The sequence below is a fragment of the Schistocerca cancellata genome, chromosome 10, assembly GCF_023864275.1.
Source record: "Schistocerca cancellata isolate TAMUIC-IGC-003103 chromosome 10, iqSchCanc2.1, whole genome shotgun sequence".
Taxonomy (NCBI): domain Eukaryota; kingdom Metazoa; phylum Arthropoda; class Insecta; order Orthoptera; family Acrididae; genus Schistocerca; species Schistocerca cancellata.
This window is the reverse complement of record NC_064635.1, coordinates 58,502,449-58,522,770: the sequence shown is the minus strand read 5'-3', so window position 1 is coordinate 58,522,770 and position 20,322 is coordinate 58,502,449. Positions and strand designations below refer to the sequence as shown.

Sequence of the window (20,322 nt, the reverse complement as noted above, 5' to 3'; positions counted from 1 at the left end):
AGGGTGACTCAAAAATCGGTTAACATTTGAAAATATGTCACAGAATAACGTAGCTAGAGAGCAGCTGCCAAGACAGCAGTTACAGAAGCTAAATCTTCTTATTATGACTGTCTGAATGATGAACTAGACACACTTGAAGGAATAAATAAAATTTGTTGCTTAGCCAAAGCATGTCTCTGAGCCACCCAGGACATTGGTCACGTCACACACATCGAGGACAAAGACGGTCGACTCCTTCGGCACCCTCTCAACATTCTCATCAGATGGAGTTATTATCTCCAAAATCATCAATGAGGAATTTGACCTTCCTCCAATACTGAGTGTCGATCCCATTGATGGACCTGTACTACCAGTTACCATCCAGGAAGTCAAGGAAGCGGTCAAGAAGATAAAGAATATGAAAATTACTGGCCCTGATTACATAACATGTGAAGTAATGAAGATCCTAGGCCAGAAGGTGCCACAATTCTTACTACCCTCTTTAACAGAACTGCTGATGAGATTATAGTCCCAGCAGTCTGGGCAACTAGTGTCACACTGCCAATCTGGAATGGAAAAGGTGATGTGACAGAATTGAAAGATAGGGTTTTGTAGCCAAAAGGGTGGGGAATGACACGGTGTGTTGGAGCCCTGAACAAAACCAACCTGCTTCCAGAAAAAAAGTCTTGCGTGCCTCTTGTAGTATAATCTTGTTTCTGCAGTCCTTACATGAGTAATACATAGGTAGTTGTACAGTGTTCCTGATACTGCTAATTGAAGACTTGTGACCAAGTTTTTGCTGGATAGTTGCATCTATTTTCAGGCATTTGCCACTTCAAGTTTTCCAGTGTTTCTGTAAGTCATACAGATCAGTGACTGTTTATGCTGCCCTGCTTTTTGTACAGTCAATACTTTTTCCAGCCTTGTCATATATTTCACGGTTGTTACTCTGTTTCAGGATTCATCACCAAGAGTGTAATTGAACAATAAAGGTGTTTAAACCTGTTTATTCTCAGTATGTCAATCTACATTTTTGCTTTCAGTATTTTACAACGTTGGGCTGTAAACACACAATATGACACATTGTTTATATCAGGAATGTATCAAGTGGCATTTTATTAAGCATTGTGTAAAGGGGAAAATAATAAATAGTAGGCCTATTAAGCAAGAACTTTACAATAACAGTAGATTAAAATGTGCTGCAGAAATTATAGTTTTTGTAACAGTAAGAACGGTGTCCCCCTTCCCCACAAACCATGCACCCTGCCCTAGTGGGATAGCTGGCATGCCTCAACAACATGAATAGCCACACTCTAGATGCGGCCTCATTGGAGGAGCATCTGTAGAGAGGCCAGACTACCATATGGTTCCCAGAGAGGGGCAGTATAGTAGAAACCAACCTGCATACAGATCAGTCTGGATTCCACGGAGATGTAGGAACTCACACAACCAGTTCCGCCCCTTCGTTTGAAGAATAAATGGAGGAAGGCAAAATTAGTTACACACTCCTGGTCAAAAGTTTTTGATCATCCATGATAAAAGCTATATACATTATTTCAACCTACAAACTAGATGGACTAACAAAAAAAAAATTTTCTCTCTCTGTCATTAAATACAACATGTATGGTTTAGTGTGTAGCTTCTTCAAAGTATTTGCTGTTTTCCCTCAGAACAGCTGCACAAAGTATTGGCATTCTAGAGGTAAGATTTTGTAGTGCTTTTGCAGATCTTGCAGTCCAACATCCCTGTAAATTATTCTGTACTTTGTCAGTTTTCTGACCTCTGTGTCAAGTTTATCCCATAAAAGTTCAGCAGGATTTAAGTCAAGTGAATAACTTAGCCAAATGATATTCTCCATTTCTGCCCATTTTCCTTTTCTGTTGACATACCCTCTGTACACTGTCCTACCGAAGAAGAACACCATGACCAATAAGTCTCTTGCCAGATGGAACTAAATTGTTGATCAGTATCCTATGATATTTTTCCTTATCAATGTTCCATTAATTCTCACTAGATCACCAGCTTTATCACCCACAAAACATCCTCATCCACACACCATGACCGACCCTGTTGCACATTGACTCTTCGTACATCCTCCACAAAGTTGACCGACAGCCGTTCGATGGAGGCTTCCAAAGCAGCAGAAAGGGATGGTCAGTTTGATAGGCGAGAGAAGCGTCAGAGGTAAAGTTTGCAGAGGAGGACCAGTGCTTGAATACAGTAAGCATTTTTAAATGGGCATAGTTTATGTAGGAATGAAGAGATCTGCCCAGTATACAATAGCATGGAAAGCTGCATCAAAGTTGTCTTCAGAATGAATACAACAACAACAACAACAACAACAACAGTGCTGACAATTTGGTGGGAGTAACAGCCCTATTTTGGTTCCAGGGTGCCACAGTGAGAAACGAAGGAGAAGCTGTCATCATTGGGCGGATAGTGCGGGGAGGGGCAGCAGAGAAGTCTGGCCTGCTCCGTGAGGGCGACGAGATCCTCGAGGTGAATGGCATCGAGATGCGTGGGAAGTCCGTGAATGAGGTGTGCGACATCCTTGCCGGTATGACAGGCACGCTGTCCTTTCTCGTGGTTGGCAGCAGCAACCAGCCTCCGCCACCACCACGGGAGACCACCATTGTAAGTGCTCGAGGCTGAGCTCCACTGGTAATACTGCTCTTGCTCCTTATTTATCTAGAGCTCTTGTTCTTTATTTATCTATAAACCACTTTGGCACAATGCATTTATTTAGTGTCACAAGAGTTGCTTTTTTTATTTCAAATAAAAGCTTCTAATAGCACATTAATAGCTGTTCTTGTATCAAGAAGTTGCTAGAAAGTTAAGCATCAAACAAAGCAAGTTCATTTTATGCATAAGTATGTACTATGTTTTACTCATTTTTCTCTCTTGCTTCACACTCCTTAATTAAGGCTAGGCTTTTCATGTAATGATTGAAATACATTTCTTCAATTTTTCTGTCACTGATCAACATCAGATCAGCTGTTCACAACCCAAGTTTTACAGACAAGAAGACAGTATCCTTCAGGAACTAAGTTAATCAGAGTGTGACTGGCCAAATATCTTCACAGATCAAAAGCTAGACAGGGAATGTCGTAGAATTGACACGCAGTGACCATATTTATAATCTTATATTTCCCCAAGAAATTTTGGGAGACAAAAACTTTTTAATTACAGTTTCATTACTAGCACATTAATTTGGGCAAAAAAAGTAACTGCCCTATTACAATCAGAAACTGATAATTAACTGCTGAATAATAAAGTTTAATGTGAAACACCTTTAATAAATTTTCAACAATTTCTGGAACATACTGATTATGTGTAACAATGTATGAAGGTTTCAATAAATAACAGCCCACATTTTTTAAAAAAAGCCATTAATATACATAGACAAACGTCCTTGTTGGTGCTTCACAATTTGTGTTTGTTCTGTGCACCGGTGAAGTTTCGAATGGTTCTGGCAGATGACAGAGCGATAGCACAGTGTCAAAATGGTGACTACATATGACTCACATTACAAGCAGTGTGCTGTTATTGAATTCTTGTGTGCAGAGAAAGAAACCATGGTGAACATCCATAAACATCTGTGTGTAGTGTATGGCAATGCTGCAGTTGACAGGAATACAGTTGGGCAATGGGTAAAGAAACTTACAGTCCCAGAAAATGCAGAAACAGATCTCCATGATCAGCCATGCTCGGGATGTCCTGCCACAGCCACTGCTCCAGACATGCTGAATCGGGCAGTGCCATTATTTGTGCCAACCGGTACATCACAACTTGACAACTGGTTCTACTGTTTGAAGATGACGAGAATGGCAGTCATGCAGTGAAAACATGGCTATGCGTACAGGACAAGAGTTTTTACCAGCAGGAAATACATGCTCTTCCACAACACTGGCGTATGGCCATAGAATGTGATGGCGACTGCGTAGAAAAATAGGACATGGACAAGACATCTTGATGTATATTGTCACCAAATTCTGACTCTTAACAATAAATATGTTCTGAGAAAAAAATGTGGGGCATTACTTATTGAACAACCCTTATAACTGAATACATAAAAAATGTACGCACCAAGCAGTGGCGGGAGAACACACATAAAAAACGTTTTTACGGATGCAAGCTTTCGGAGCCAGTGGCTCCTTCTACTGGCAGAAGGGTTGAAGGGGAAAAGGAGGAGGCTGAAGGAAAAGGACGGGAGAGGTTTAGGAAAAGGGGTAGAGTTTGGAAAAGAACCCCGGGTCAGGGTCGACTTGCCAGACAGGATGAAAAGGAAAGACAGATTGTTGGGGACTACACCAGATGAGATTTTTTCAAATCTTGTCCAGTACAGTCCCCAACAATCAGTTTTGCCTTCTCATCCCATCCAGGAAGACTCCCCTGACCTGGGGTTCTGGCTGACTTTGTCAAACCCTACTCCTTTTCCTAAACCTCTACAGTCCTTTTCCTTCACACCCATCCCTCCCCGTTGAACTCTTTTGATGGAAGGCGGAGCCACTGACTCTGAAACCTTGCACACACAAAACGTTTTTTTTTTTTTATATTTTTTATGTGAGTTCTCCTGCCGCCACATACTGAGTAGATTTTTTTCTCTATCCAATTACATTATATTGTGAAAAATTGATTTTATAGAGAGTATAAAATAAATATAAAGTGTTACTTGGATCATTAATTCCACCATTTGTTTTCAATTACTTTTTTTATTATTACATGTTAAACGTACCTGTTATACTTGGCTATAGCTTAAAAGAAATCCTCTTATTAGTTACAACACACACTGAATGGGGGGGGGGGGGGGGGGGAATGCTACATTGTTCTAGCATTGCAGTGTCTGTCATTGAGTCGACACTTCCACTGTTCTATGAATTCTTACCTTTATATGAGGTGTTTGAGAAGAGTAATGAGACTACCAAAGTTTTTACCTTTTTCAAACAATAACATTGTCCCGTTCAAAGAAAGCCCTTCATCAGCTATACGCTGGCAGAGTTAGTTAGTTACATATTGCATTGCTCAATCTCACAATAACCGTTATGATGTGTAATGTGTCAATTGCATAAGAAATGCACACATGAATCAAGGTTTTTTTTTCTTTCTTCTGTTTTCTTTTTCATTTTTTTGCTTAAAATTTTTACTGCCTACCCCATTTCCTAAAATGGCACAAAATGCATTCGAATTTCACTACTGAGTAAATGTACTGTGAGGCTGTTGTAAGAATTCCTAATTTTTTAAAAAGATGCCTACAAGATGTTGTGCCCCCTCATATTATTCTACCATTTCTTTTGGGCAGTGAGTACTTTTTGACTAACTGTTGAGTTACCACAGAATATTATTCTGTATGACATCAAAGAGTGGAAGTATGCAAAGTATGTAAGCTTGGTAATTTCTATATCCTCAAAATTGGCAATTATTCTGATTGCAGAAGTTGCTGAACCTAGTTGCTTTAGGGGATCCAAAATCTGAATTTGCCAATGGAGATTCTCATCTATATGTACACCCAAAAACTTAGTATGCTCTATCTTGGCTACTGACTTCAGTTGATGTGCTATATTTATTGAAGGATCCGTACTCATTGCAGTAGAAAATTGGATGTACTGTAATTTTTTCGAAGTTCAGAACAAGCCCATCCACAGAAAACAATCAATAACTTTTCAAAAGACATTATTTGTATAATCTTCTATTGGAGTTTCTTTTCTCGATAAATAACGATGCTGGTATCATCATTCCCAGTCTCAGTGACAGCACTGGAAGCCTTCAATTGGTAGAGCTTGTACATGTCAATCACATTCTTTTGATTGTTCTCCATAGTCCCAAAATGACATCCTTTTGGAAAAAAAACACACACACAAAGACTTAGATTAGGTGAATTGGGGGGGGGGGGGGGGTGTAGAACAAGAGGGAAGTCTTTTTGAGGTCAAAAATTCCACAATGGAAGTAGCTGTACGACATCGGGTGTTGTCATGATGGGCAGCATCCACTTGTCTGCAATGTGCAATTAACCTTTTACTCATCGTTTCAATGACGTCTTTGTGAAACATTTGGTTCACAGTTTGTCCTGCAGGTACAGATACTTTATGAATGACACCCGTGCTGTCAAGAAAGCAAATCAGCATTGTTTTGATCTTTGATTTGCTCATTCAGGCTTTTTCCAGTCGAGGAGATGTCTTGGAGTGCCACTCCTCATGTTGCCACTTTGTTGCAGGATTTTTCCTGGATTACTCGCCTGTGAACACACAATTGAGCCATTCGTCGTCATTGGAAATCCTCTCAAGATGATCCATATAGGCATTTTTTCCACTGTTATTCTTCTCAGTCATGAGGTTTTTGAGTATCATTTAGGCACCAAAATTTGATGTATACTGAAAGTTTTTTACAATTAACAGGTCACCTGTCATCCTTACTGTTAAATATCAGTCCTGTTTCATGAGAGAGGACACGTGCACAATGATTTTGTCAGTTTTTGAAGTTTAACGTCTCCCTGAGTGAGATTCATCTCCAATGTATTCTCGCCCTTCCGAGTACGATTTATGACGATGAAAAACTTGTGCTCTCGATAAGGAATGTTCCCCGTAGACCAGTCTCTCCAGAGGTCACACCAGAGGACTCCCCAAGTTTAACACAAAAGTTGATGACATAATATCACTCTAAATTCTACTGCTCCATTTTTTTAACATCAACAAAAACACAACTTCACTGATGGCACTCTCAAAAATCACGCGAGGGCTCTACAGAGCTCAAACTTAAAAGGGATGAACACACTGGTCTACACAAGTAGAACAGCACAGTGTTGCCAGATAGTTCACAGTTTTGTCAGTCTCATTACTTTTCTCGCACACATTGTATTTAGTCAAGAACTTTTTATTGCAAAGGTAGCACCACACTTCACAGAAACTAGAGAGCTATCATTACTTCTCCGTAGCTCACAAATGACAAGCTGAAAAAGCATAAAACTAACTAATTTATATGTAAATTGATCTCAAATATTTCATGGACCATGTGTTGCAAAATACATAGAAAGCTTGTTGTGAACCAAGTGAAAAAGGGCAAAAGCTGAGGACGCACAGTGTGTGTTCTGGGCTCGCCCGACAATGCTGTTGTTATACTTTCCCTCGTATGCAGACTTCGTGCACACCCTTCCTGACAGCTGCTTGTTCTGACCAGATGTGGTTTCCAGAGGTCATCCAATAAAAAAAAAAAAAAACTTTACCAACAATTACTGGCTAAACCACTGGCTAAACAAAATTTTGAAGAGAAATTTTAGTCTGCAATTTGTTTTTTCTGCACACGTTTCCATATCACATCAAAAGTCACCTTGTATTTTGAGGGTTTCTGTGGAGAAAGACACAATTTACTGTTTTTTAATCTTCAATCAAAAGAAGAAATTATGTTTTTCTTGAGATGGTATTATCAAAATATATTTTTCACAAAGATAGATTAGCAGCAACGCCAATGGTTTACTTTTGTGTCAGTCCAGCCTGGCAGAAAAGTATTCCAAGCTACGATTGCTCGAGTACCTCACACTCGACTGGATGTTTTTTGTGGCAGATCCACATGAAGGCGCACTTCGACTACGACCCTGAGGAAGACCTGTACATCCCGTGCAGGGAGCTGGGAATCAGCTTCCAGAAGGGTGACGTGCTGCACGTTATCAGTCAGGACGATCCCAACTGGTGGCAGGCGTACCGCGAGGGCGAGGAAGACCTCACACTAGCCGGGCTCATCCCTTCCAAGTCCTTCCAACACCAGTGAGTACAAGGGCACAAAAGGCCCCAGATCTGTGGGAATCTGCTCTCTATCTGTAATACTTTCCTTGTGCTTGATTCCACAGTCATCAGACTTAAGTTAGACCATAGATCATGCTCATGACAAATGTTATGATATGGAAGAGAGAGAGAGAGAGAGAGAGAGAATGTGTGACTAATAATTATTTTTATTCAAAAATTCCTCTATGGTGTAGAAGGACAAATAACTTTTAACTACATTTGAACATTCTTCTGCTACGTGTCAGACAGTTTACTTCCACGCACAGTGTGTCACAGTTTTGTAGCTGTATGTTTCACCTATTTCTGTGCCAAAAATATTGAGTTGGTGCATAAATTCGTAGTATTTAATATATTCTTCTTCACTATTTACAACAGTCCACCAATGCTGGGGTAGCTTTTCAATTCCACCACTGTAGAAATCACATGGTTTTGAGGCAAAGAACTCATCAAGCACTGTTCAGAGCCCATTTTCATCTGGAAAGGAAGTTGCTTGATAGAAGGTGGAGAAGGAGAAAATCTGAGGGTGCAAGATCAGGTGAATAAGATGGATGCAAAATGACTCCCCAGCCCAACTTCTGTATGCAGAATGCAGGCAGCTGTTATTGCAGAGTAGCATCACTTCACTCAGTCTTTCTGGTCTGGATGTGTGCGAGTCTTTGTATGGTGAATTGCTGCTTTGTTTGGGATCAGTCATTCCTTTCTTTTCCTTATGTTAGTGTAGAGACACCATTCCTCATCATCAGTAATCATACAGGATAGGCATGGTCTGTGTTGTTCATGAGCCAACTGGCGACAAGCAAGCAGGGATGCACATATGGCAACTGATTGGTTTTTGTGATCTTGATTAGAGCATGCAGTACCCATACACCCAATTTTTTAACCTTCTCCATTGCATGCAAATGCCACACGATGATGGAATGACCACACTTAATCACTTTTGCCAGTTGTTGAGTTCAATAACATGGATCATTGTACAGGGTGATTCAAAAAGAATACCACAACTTTAAAAATGTGTATTTAATGAAAGAAACATAATATAACCTTCTGTTATACATCATTACAAAGAGTATTTAAAAAGGTTTTTTTCACTCAAAAACAAGTTCAGAGATGTTCAATATGGCCCCCTCCAGACACTCGAGCAATATCAACCCGATACTCCAACTCGTTCCACACTCTCTGTAGCATATCAGGCGTAACAGTTTGGATAGCTGCTGTTATTTCTCGTTTCAAATCATCAATGGTGGCTGGGAGAGGTGGCCGAAACACCATATCCTTAACATACCCCCATAAGAAAAAAATCACAGGGGGTAAGATCAGGGCTTCTTGGAGGTCAGTGATGAAGTGCTCTGTCACGGGCTGCCTGGCGGCCGATCCATCGCCTCGGGTAGTTGGCGTTCAGGTAGTTATGGACAGATAAGTGCCAATGTGGTGGCGCTCCATCCTGCTGAAATATGAATTGTTGTGCTTCTTGTTCGAGCTGAGGGAACAGCCAATTCTCTAACATCTCCAGATACTGTAGTCCAGTTACAGTAGCACCTTTGAAGAAAAAGGGACCAAAAACTTTATTGGCTGAAATGGCACAGAAAACATTCACCTTAGGCGAGTCACGTTCATACAGAGTTGTTTCCCGCGGATTCTCAGTGCCCCATATACAGACATTGTGACGGTTGACTTTCCCGTTAGTGTGGAAAGTTGCTTCATCACTAAACACAATCTTTGAAATGAAAGATTCATCTGTTTCCATTTGAGCAAGGATAAAATCACAGAAATCGATTCTTTTAATCTTATCAGCTGCAGACAGTGCTTGAACCAATTTCAGACGATAAGGTTTCATAACTAACCTTTTTCGTAGGACTCTCCATACAGTTGATTGTGGAATTTGCAGCTCTCTGCTAGCTCTGCGAGTCGATTTTCCTGGGCTGCGAACAAATGCTTGCTGGATGCATCTTTGCACAAACACCCATTCTCTGTAAACTGTTTATACCAACATTTAATACACCACCTATCAGGAGGTTTAACACCATACTTCGTTCGAAATGCACGCTGAACAACTGTCGTCGATTCACTTCTCAATAACACAAAAAGCTTTCTGTTGAGCGGTCGCCATCTTAGCATCAACTGACGCTGACGCCTAGTCAACAGCGCCTCAAGCGAACAAATGTACAACTAAATGAAACTTTATAGCTCCCTTGATTCGCCGACAGATAGTGCTTAGCTCTGCCTTTTGTCGTTGCAGAGCTTTAAATTCCTAAAGTTGTGGTATTCTTTTTGAATCACCCTGTATATTGATGTGTTTAAATGATGTTGATCAAAGCCCAAAGTTCTTCCTGAATGTGGAGAGCCACTGTCGTCAAAATGGCCCTCCTTAAAATGAGAAAACTATTTTCTTGCCATTCTCTGTCCAATGGCATTATCCCTACAAATGGCACAAATGTTTCTGGCTGCTTCCACTGCTGTCACTCCTCTGTTGAAATTAAACAGAGGAATTTGTTGGAAATGTTCCAATTTCTCCGCTTGGCACCACACTTTCTAGTGTTCACAGCTTCACTCATGATCTTGAAATTATAAAATAGTAGTATGTTAACTCGAACAGCAAAAGTGAACTAAAAATGAAGAGTGACAGTTGAGAAATAAACCCATAGCAACTGGAATACAAACATGCAGAAATGCTACAAACTTATGCACCGACCCAGTATGTTCATTAAAGGGCAACACAGATCATTTTGCCTTCTAGAACTGTATTTGTCAATATCTCTGTTACTCTCAAACTTTGATGGATTGCCGATAACAAAGTTCATAAGTGCTTCATCAGTAAAGAGGGAAGGAGAGGGAAAGACGAAAGGATGTGGGTTTTAAGGGAGAGGGTAAGGAGTCATTCGAATCCCAGGAGCGAAAAGACATACCTTAGGGGGAAAAAGGGACAGGTATACACTCGCGCGCGCACACACACACACACACATATCCATCCGCACATATGCAGACACAAGCAGACATATGTTATATATGTCTGCTTGTGTCTGTATATGTGCACAAAATTTCTTGGCAGCTTTGACTTCATCTTTACACTGTTTTTCAGAAGCCTCCACCCTCCTACTATAGTCATCACAAAGCTTCTTTTTCTCTTCTGCACATTTACTACTCATTAATGTTAATTTCTCATTAGTATTCTGCTCTACTTTTTTTATCTTTTCATTACAATCTTTCCCTACTGTCTCAACCTTCTTATTTAATTCTGAAAGGCTAGAGCTAACTACCTTAATTTCCTTTTTAATTTCTTTCGTCAGTTCATCTTTTAGACTAAACTGTCAGTTTTAATACTACTACTGTCTACTTTCTTACTCATATTATCCAAACTACTTATAATTTGCCTTAACATCACTTCCAAATTTTTGTCTGCCATAAACTTTTAATACTACTACTGTCTACTTTCTTACTCATATTATCCAAACTACTTATAATTTGCCTTAACATCACTTCCAAATTTTTGTCTGCCATAAACTTTTGCCCTTGCTGACTTTTGCTATTAGGTTTCTCCTCCTTAACCTTATCGATTTCACCCACTTCAGTACTGTTTTTGTCCATTTTGTTCACATCACCACACAATGCGTCCACGCTCGGTAGCTGAGTGGTCAGCGCGACAGACTGTCAATCCTAAGGGCCCGAGTACGATTCCCGGCTGGGTCGGAGATTTTCCACTCAGGGACTGGGTGTTGTGTTGTCCTAATCATCATCATCATCATCATCATTTCATCCCCATCGATGCGCAAGTCACCGAAGTGGCGTCAAATCGAAAGACTTGCACCAGACGAGCGGTCTACCCGATGGGAGGTCCTCGTCACACAACATTATTATTATTACCACACAATGTAGCTGACGCTTTAATCATTTGATCTACAATAGGACATTTGTCCCCATCATTCAAAGTTACGTTCATGTCTGATTTGTAGCCACCATCGTCTATGGAACAGTCGCCTATTGTCCCTTGTCTCCCATCACACTGTCTTCTTCGTAATGGTCACTCATTATGTATCACTTAATACAAAACAGCTTTTGCAATGAATTACCTTGTTTTTAATCACTTGTCGGCTGCTGCTCTGCTGTGGATATCTCAATTCGTTGTCTGCTGCAAGTTGTAATTCTCTCGGCAAGGCATCTTGTTTATCTCGGTCAGCTGTGTCCACCTGCGTGCTGCTTGGCTGCTCCTGTACTCAATGGCTGCTTCCATAAAACCACTCGCTGATTGGCTGCTGTCCTACTGTGGCCATGAAACCCCAGTGCTGATTGGCTGTAGCATCTTTTCTATTTAAATCCCCTGTAAACCACTCGAGTTCACACTTCACTGTGACAGTTTTGTGAGTTTGAGTTTATTGTGCCTACATACAATAGTCCTCATGTTGGGGCACCATATGAGCAGTAAAAACCTAATCAAATAGTTCACAGTTCTTGTGGAATAGAAAGGTACATACGGAGCAGACACTATCGTTGTTTTAACAGACGGCCTAATATCGCGGTCTTGCGGTAGCGTTCTCGCTTCCTGCACCCGGGCTCCCGGGTTCAATTCCCTGCGGGGTCAGGGATTTTCTCTGCCTCGAGAAGACTGGGTGTTGTTGTTGTTGTTGTCTTCATCATCATTCATCCCCATTACGTTCAGAAGAAGGCAATGGCAAACCACCTCCTCTACGACCTTGCCTATCGGCAGTGCATGCCTCCCGCATCATTCCCTACACTCCTCAGAGTATGGGACCTCATCATCAATTGTATAACACTTATTTCACAGTTAAGCTGAAGCATTATTCTTGTTCTAACCAACACAGGTTTCTCGCCTGAAACTCGCTCACAATAATACGTACTGAAACTACGTATTTTTCGAAGTTTAATTCAGAGAAATTACAATTAAATCTTAACTCATTTGCTTAACTGAATACATCAAAAAATTCATTCCTTTTAACAGTTTCTTCTACTACAAGGGTTAGGCCAAATTATTTGTGTTAATCATGAAATTAACAAATATAGTTATGCAAACAATACTTTTGACAAAAACTGTTAATTACTTTGGAATTAACTAAGGGCTGGCTTTGCTAACATGTTTTTGAATAGAGCCAAATAGATACTTTAAGATTACTATTTGTTGTTCCTCCAAATGTTTATAATTGGCACAGAATTTATATTTGTTTAGGTATAAGTCAACAACAGACTTTTAAGTTATGAAGCTATTACTGATTTCATCCTATAACAAGAGATACTAACTAGTAAGAGTTGAAATAAATTAGAAAATCAATTACTTGCATAAAACTGTGCACAAAATTAGACCTGATGTTATATTCTTTAAAACTGAGGGCCAATCTTTCTTTGTTATGAAAATGTAGATTATACTCACGTATGTTAATGGTAATTAGTTACGAAAAAATGGATTTTAAGAAGGCAGATGACAAAACAAGAGGGGAAGTAAAAATTATCCCAGCTTGCTTCATCACAAGTATGCCAAACTGTTGTAGATATGATACCTCACATTGTCATTACTACACACTTCTTAGCAACAAACACTATTTTCCTCAATCACGAGTTATCCCAGAATATGATGCCAAAAGGCATTACTGAATGATAGTTGGAGAAGTAAGTCAACTTTCTTACATCTGCATGCCCAGAATCTAACATTGTGTTTTTCTTGCCCTTCCACAACAATTATGACCACCATCATAAACACTTACTCTCTCAAACAGTCTTACATTGGTGTTACAGTAATTAATATTACGGCTGTTATCCAAACTGTGGATATTTGTTAATCACAAACTCTTCAAATGCATTGTGAAGCTGTTATTTGTACGGATAGTTTCTTTAAGAGCTGTGTTCAAATGGTTTGAAGATGTGCACGACAGAGAAGGCCCCTGCTGTTTTCAAGAGTTCATTTTCTAAAGGATATTGGTGTGTGAAAGTAAACTGACCTCCCAACAGTGTCACCAACAAAATGACATGTAGAAGAAAAGTTACTTGTGATTTGGTAGCATTATCACACTATAGTAATCTGTATCTTAAATTGTGTTTTGATATTTCCCTTCATATCATCATATTCAAAGATAACAATCAATTCTAGTTGGTTGAAGGCAATGTGAACTGAAAATAATGTAGTAAAATAAACAGCAGAATTGACATAGTTTTGCTTTATCATCTTCATGTTACATGGTAGTTTTTTGATTTGCTTCTGCCTGAGTCAGCATTTTTTCCCCTAGTGTGCACAGCTGTTCAGATTTTTATACAGTGTGTCTCAGGAGGAATACCAAATATTTTAAAAGGTGGTAGTGTACACTATTTTGAACAATACATTCCATATGATGTGTCCAGTTTTTATTGGTCACAGAGGTACAGCTGGTAGAAAGTCACCCAAATAAACATGCACAGAAGGTGTTAAGCAAAGGCAAATAATGAAGGTCAAAGTTAATTTTCGTAAATTCCACCTGCAGCTTGAGTGGAGAGTGTGAGGTCATTTTGCCTTTCTTTTATGGGAGCAGCACTGTTCTCAACTGGAACAATTGATTTCTGCCTTGTGTTTACTTTTTCTTCATAGATTTATCTTTCGACTGTACCCACAGGCAAAAATACTGAAGAGAGAGATTCAGGGGCCTTGGGGGCCAAGAAATATGGCCATTACTGCTGATCTGTTTTCTGAGGAATGTTACAAGTTGTGTGAGAAAAGTAATGAGGCTAACAGCACTGCAAGTGATCTGGCAATGCTGTGTTGTTCTGCTTGTGTGGACCAGTGTGTTCATCCCTTCCAGATGCACAGCCTGAGATTCAGCTCCGTACAGCCATCTCACGACTTTTGAGAGAGCTATCAGTGTTTTTTTGTTGTGTGTTACAAAAATGGAACAGCCAAATTTAGAGCAATGTTATGTCATCAAGTTTTGTATTAAACTTGGGGAATCTGTAAATGTGACCTTTCAAAAGTTGAATCAGGCCTACGGAGAACTCTCTGATAAAGAGCACAAGTTGTTGCTTGCACAAATCATTTTTGGAACGCCAAGAACACATTGAGGATGAACCTCGCTCAGAGAGACCGACTTCAAAAACTGACAAAAATGTGGAGCATGTGTGTACTATTTTGAGATTAGACTTGAACAATGAAGATGCTGTGTGATCTGTTAAACTTGAACACATTCAGTGTACATCAAATTTTGAGTGAAGTTTTGCACATGCAAAAGGTTTGTGCCGTGAAACCTCACAACTGGGCAGATGGACAACTGAAGAAATTTGTGCATTGATCTTCTTGAGAGCACTGCCAATGACCCTGAATGGTTCAGACATGTGGTCACAGGTGGTGAATCCTGAATTTTTGAGTGTGATACTAAGAGCTGGATTTCTGAGTACAATACTGAGACTCTTTTCCATCAGGGCAAACTGCCAACCATGTGTTTTACAAAGATGCCATTGAAAGGCTCAGAAAAAATGGTGAATTGAGTGAGACCAGCCATCACAGACAAGTGAACGTTGCATCATGACAGCATCTCGTGTCACACGGCAACTTCTGTCATGGAATGTTTTACCTCAGAAGGCACTCCTGTTATTCCACAGCTCCCCTATTCACCTGATCTGAGCCCATTTGCCATTTTTTCCTTTCCTGAAATTGAAAAATATTTTGAAAGGAATCATTTTGGGACTCTGGAGAAAATTCAAAAGAATGTGAAAAACACTTTAAAGGCCCTAACAGTTAAAGTATTTCAGTGCTGCTCCAGGACTGGGAATGATAACTCCACCAGTGTGCAGCTGCCAAAGAAAACATCTTTGAAGATGACTGAATTGTTGCTTGAAACAAATAAAAACTTTGGTAGATAAAAAGTCGGTATCATTACTTTTCTCACACACCTCGTAGGCCTAGATGACTTGGCACCAGATGACTGGAACTTGCAGGAGTTCCGTCTTGCTGGAAGAAAATATCAATCCTTGTAGCCAAAGGAATGTCTTCTAATGATGCTGAAAGCTTTTAAAGAGAGCCTAGATAATGAGGCCCTGCAACACAGTGCATTAACAGAACAGTCCCCATCAACTAATTGATAGTCACACCACACCATAAATTTACAGTAAAACATTCCAAAAATGTCTCTCCACAAAGGTACGTGTGTTTTTACCTGGTCTCCAATGCGAGTTACTAATATTGTTGATACCGCTGTGAGTGAAAGTGTCTTCATCGGTAAACAGTGTTTATGGAATTTCTTGGCAATTTGCAAGTAGCCAGTGACACAGTTTCTATCATCATACATAATGACAGCCATATTCTTGTATATGTAGAAATTCTGCATGTGCATGTTGAAGGACTACACTCAACCAACTGAATAGTCTTCTGCTTTATAAACATTCAGTTCATTTTGACACTGAGATGAAACATAAGTGCTGGACATTCCACTCTCTTGTAGTTTGGGGATAAATACTAATGAATGGCTGGCCGCGGTGGTCTAGCGGTTCTGGCGCTGCAGTCCGGAACCGCGGGACTGCTACGGTCGCAGGTTCGAATCCTGCCTCGGGCATGGGTGTGTGTGATGTCCTTAGGTTAGTTAGGTTTAAGTAGTTCTAAGTTCTAGGGGACTTATGACCTAAGATGTTGAGTCCCGTAGTGCTCAGAGCCATTTGAACCATTTTTGAACTAATGAATGTGATACTCTGTAACTAAGAAATCATCTACCATTTTCTCTACAAGCAGCAGCAGCAGCAGCACCATAAAAATGAAAAAAAACACCATATACCCAAATACCATATTGCCATACCCATCATTTGTCAATACAAGAGGCGTGCTTAAACAATACTGTACTGTTGGGTGGGAGGGGGGCACACACCACAATCACTGCAGAGAAATTCAATAATGTAGACTCAAGCACAACTTGAGACCTTAAACTTGAAAACAAAAATGACATTTGATACATAAATCGATAGCAACTAGAGTGTAAATACCTGAAATGAAAACATATCTCTGTAACGAATAAAACTTGGACACAGTATATCGAATGTTTTATTTGACTTAGTTTGTGCTACTGTTCCTAAAATATGTACTGTTCCTCCTAAAACACCCTGTATTTCATTAACACTGTTTCCTGTTGACTGGAAAACCCTGTCACTACCTTTCTCTCAGAGAGTTTAGTAAGGGTGCCTCTGCCCTTTTGCAGACGTGAAACCATGAAGCAGACGATAGCTGGTGACCGGCTGACAAAGGAAGGCAAGTCAAAGAAGGCGAGCACACTCCTCTGTGCCAAGAAAAACCCCAAGAAGAAGAAAAAGAAGCCTTACGGTTCCAGCTACACTGACGGAGGCTACCCACTCTACGCAAGCGCTACCGATGGTACGTGCCTCGCAGTTTTACATAAAAAGTTCTGCATATCACATGAGAATTCCAAATGTATTTATTTTTTCTTGCTTGTTATACACTCATCTTGCACATTTGTCTAAATAAATACTTAAGTAGGTGATGGATGAATGTAGTTAAGGCAGTTGTGTGCAAATAATTTTCAATACTGCCTTCAGCATATGCTAATGTAGAACTGAAAGGTGACTTGTCATACAACAACAAATAATGACAAAAATAGTTTTTCAAATGAGCTTGAGGAGACTGATGTACTGCAAACATCACAAAATACTAAAAGTTTTTTGGAGGAGTGTGTGATGTTGGAGAGGTAATACGAGACATATGCAGAAAATAAGTGTACTACATTTTCATAATTTTTTTTTTAGAAAAAGTATATTTGGAAAAAAAAGTTACAAGAAATTGTTGATACCCTTGTTGACTATTTTTCCACATAATCACCATCCTGTTCAGTGCATGTGGTGAGCCATGGCTCCTTCTCCCACTTCTGAACCTCTTTCTACACCAGTTCGACAATTGAAAATTTAATACAACTCATATATGCCTTCAGGGAGGTGAAGAGACGATAATCTGTAGGTGCCAAGGTGAGGGGCACATGGGGGTGGGGGGGGTTCAAAACATCCCAACCAAATAAGTCTATGAGCAACTTGGTGGCTAAGACTGTTCGAGGACGGGTGTTGTCGAGCAACGAGCACACTTCTCTTGTCAGTATTCCCCTCCTTTTGTTTTGAATGCTCCTTTAGAGTTTTTTAGAGTCTCATAATATACTTTCCATTGATGGTCTCCCCCGAGACAGAAATTTGACCAAAATGATGCTTTTTTTAATCCCACAACACTGAGGCAATGATTTTTTTGCCTAAAATGGTGGTTTTGAATTTTTTGACTGCTTGTGAAGGGGGAAGGAAGAACATGGCTCTATATAATTTTGAAAAGGCAAGTGCATAATGCTGTTTGATTCATTGAGTGTCAGACTTCATTTCTGAGAGACTGCAAGCTCACTGGGGTACGATAAAAGATCTGCTAATTTATTAATCAGGGTTTGGATCGTGCCAGTGGCAGAGACCCTACATCAGCTCTTTCACATTTATTTCACAAACAGCTGCAAACAAAGTTGATAATTACAAGATGTTAATGCAAAAGGGTATATGTGGGTTGTTACATAATTAAATCAGAAAGGTATTAATTTAAATATGTGTAAATATATTCACATTTCTTAAGAGCCAACAAGATAGAAGCTTACACAGCGAAAGCTTAAGAACAAGAGACAATGCAAAACTGCAAGGCATCTTGCTGGCTGCAGAAAACTGTGAAGGCTGTGCTTTCACTTATTATCATAAAAAAAGTATTACAATTACTTATTAACATCTGTGGACTCTCAGGTCCATACATTTCATATATCATAAAGAAAGAATAACTTTTTGGGGGTCTTACAGATGCCACTGTGATGACTGTCTCTTTGTCTCAGGCATGTAATCAGCCAGCCACATTTCATCTCCAGTTACAACAGAGCTCAAAAAATTCTCACCTTCCAATTCAAATTGTTCGAGAAACTCGCAGGTGCTACTGTCCCAATTTTTGTTGTGTTGCTCTGTTAGCTGTTTTGGGGCCCATCTTGTGCACAGTTTTTGGTATCCCAACATTTCTGTGAGTGTCTTGTATAAGAGAGTTCTAGAAAGTTGTGGAAACTTCATATAAATTTCATCCAATGTCAACTGGTGATCTTCACAAAAATTTGCACTGACTCATCAATCGGAATGGAAGGTCTTTCACTCCACTGTTCATCACAAATGTTGGGTCTGCCTCCACTAAACTCCCTGCACCACTTAAACACACTTGTTATGTTCATGAAACCTTTGTGATAATTATTTTGCTTTGAAAAAAAAAATTTTGGTAGGTGTTATTCCTTCCATGAGTAGGAAGCAAATTGTAGCACGTGTCTCGCACTTTGCAGAATTTCTGACTGTCTTCTTCCACATGACTGGACACTACAATGTGAGTTTACATACTATTGTGTTCCTGCAATGTTCACTGTAGTCAGGGAATCCCCCTCTGCCACTTCATGTTGCCAACCTTCAGAAAAACAAACACAGCCTCTTGTAGTCACAGTACACTAACTTTCTGAACATGCCTCATAAAAATACATGAACATTGCCCACCTCACATTAGTCCACTGAATACACTTATGAGATGAAACTAAAATGAAATAAGGCTAGCAAAATCTTCTTTTACCAGATGGCAGCAATCGTATGATTGAACTAAAGGTGATCTGGAATATCCTGCAAATGTGAGTGGGTTTGAGAAATACGGACTAATAAGGATCTAAGTGTGAAGGCACGTAAGAGCTTTGGTCAGCAAAGCACAGCAGAATCAAAGGAATAGGAAACTGGTAGTAGCAAAACAAAGAAGCTGAAAACTGAAAATGCGGAAGCAACAGCAAGGCCAACGTTTTAAGAAAAGGATTTCCAAAATGAAACCACAGAATATTTTTTTTTTCTTTTTCTCTATATCTGCATCAATTTCATTCTTCTTTTTTATCTGCTTTTCTCCAGTTGTTAATTTTTCTGGCTTGTCACTTTCCACTTTTATGTATATCCTTTGCAGTCTGATAAGAAAAAGTTCCTTTTATACTTATCTGAGTGATGTAATATGATTGTAGATGCTGAAGTATTTAACTGTGGTACTTCATTTTTACCTTCCACATAATGAGGAAAATAAAAATATAGAGAAACAGGAACATGACAGGGCTGACAGATGTTACACTCTGTTTAACAGTCCTCAGCTCCAGTCATTTTCTGTATGCTTTTTATACCAGTTATTTGTAGGATAGTGTCCACTAATAAAATGCTGAATAGCAAGTTACAAACTTTTGAATATCAAGTGTTTCATCAACTAAAACTATACTTTACAACCACACAAAGGTGCTTGTTATTATACTGTATGTTAACATTTCACCTCATTACTTGTGTGGACAAAGACCGGGTTGGGAGTAACTTGCGCTACATGCGTAGTTTACACTGGGTACATGATTGATGATAAAATATTTCAATGAAAGATGCAGAATAAGATAAAATACAGAATACAATAAAACAAAACATAAAACCACAACAGATAACTTGCATCATCATATCCTGTTGCCCAAATTAGCAGACCATTCGATGCAAGATGGTGCAGCATTGCAGAATACAGCCAGGCTACCCTGATAGGCTCTTAGCTCACAGCGCTGGGCAA

At 39.6% G+C, this 20,322-nt stretch overlaps 1 protein-coding gene across 1 annotated transcript in view; it reads left to right on the top strand.

Annotated features, from left to right (window-relative positions):
* LOC126106441 (protein PALS1-like) overlaps window positions 1-20,322 on the top strand; it is a 614,066-nt gene that overhangs the window by 559,691 nt on the left and 34,053 nt on the right. The window contains exons 8-10 of the mRNA XM_049912721.1: window positions 2,371-2,613; window positions 7,534-7,733; window positions 16,901-17,073. Coding sequence (XP_049768678.1) covers window positions 2,371-2,613; window positions 7,534-7,733; window positions 16,901-17,073 — 616 coding nt within the window. The remainder of the gene's footprint in view (window positions 1-2,370; window positions 2,614-7,533; window positions 7,734-16,900; window positions 17,074-20,322) is intronic.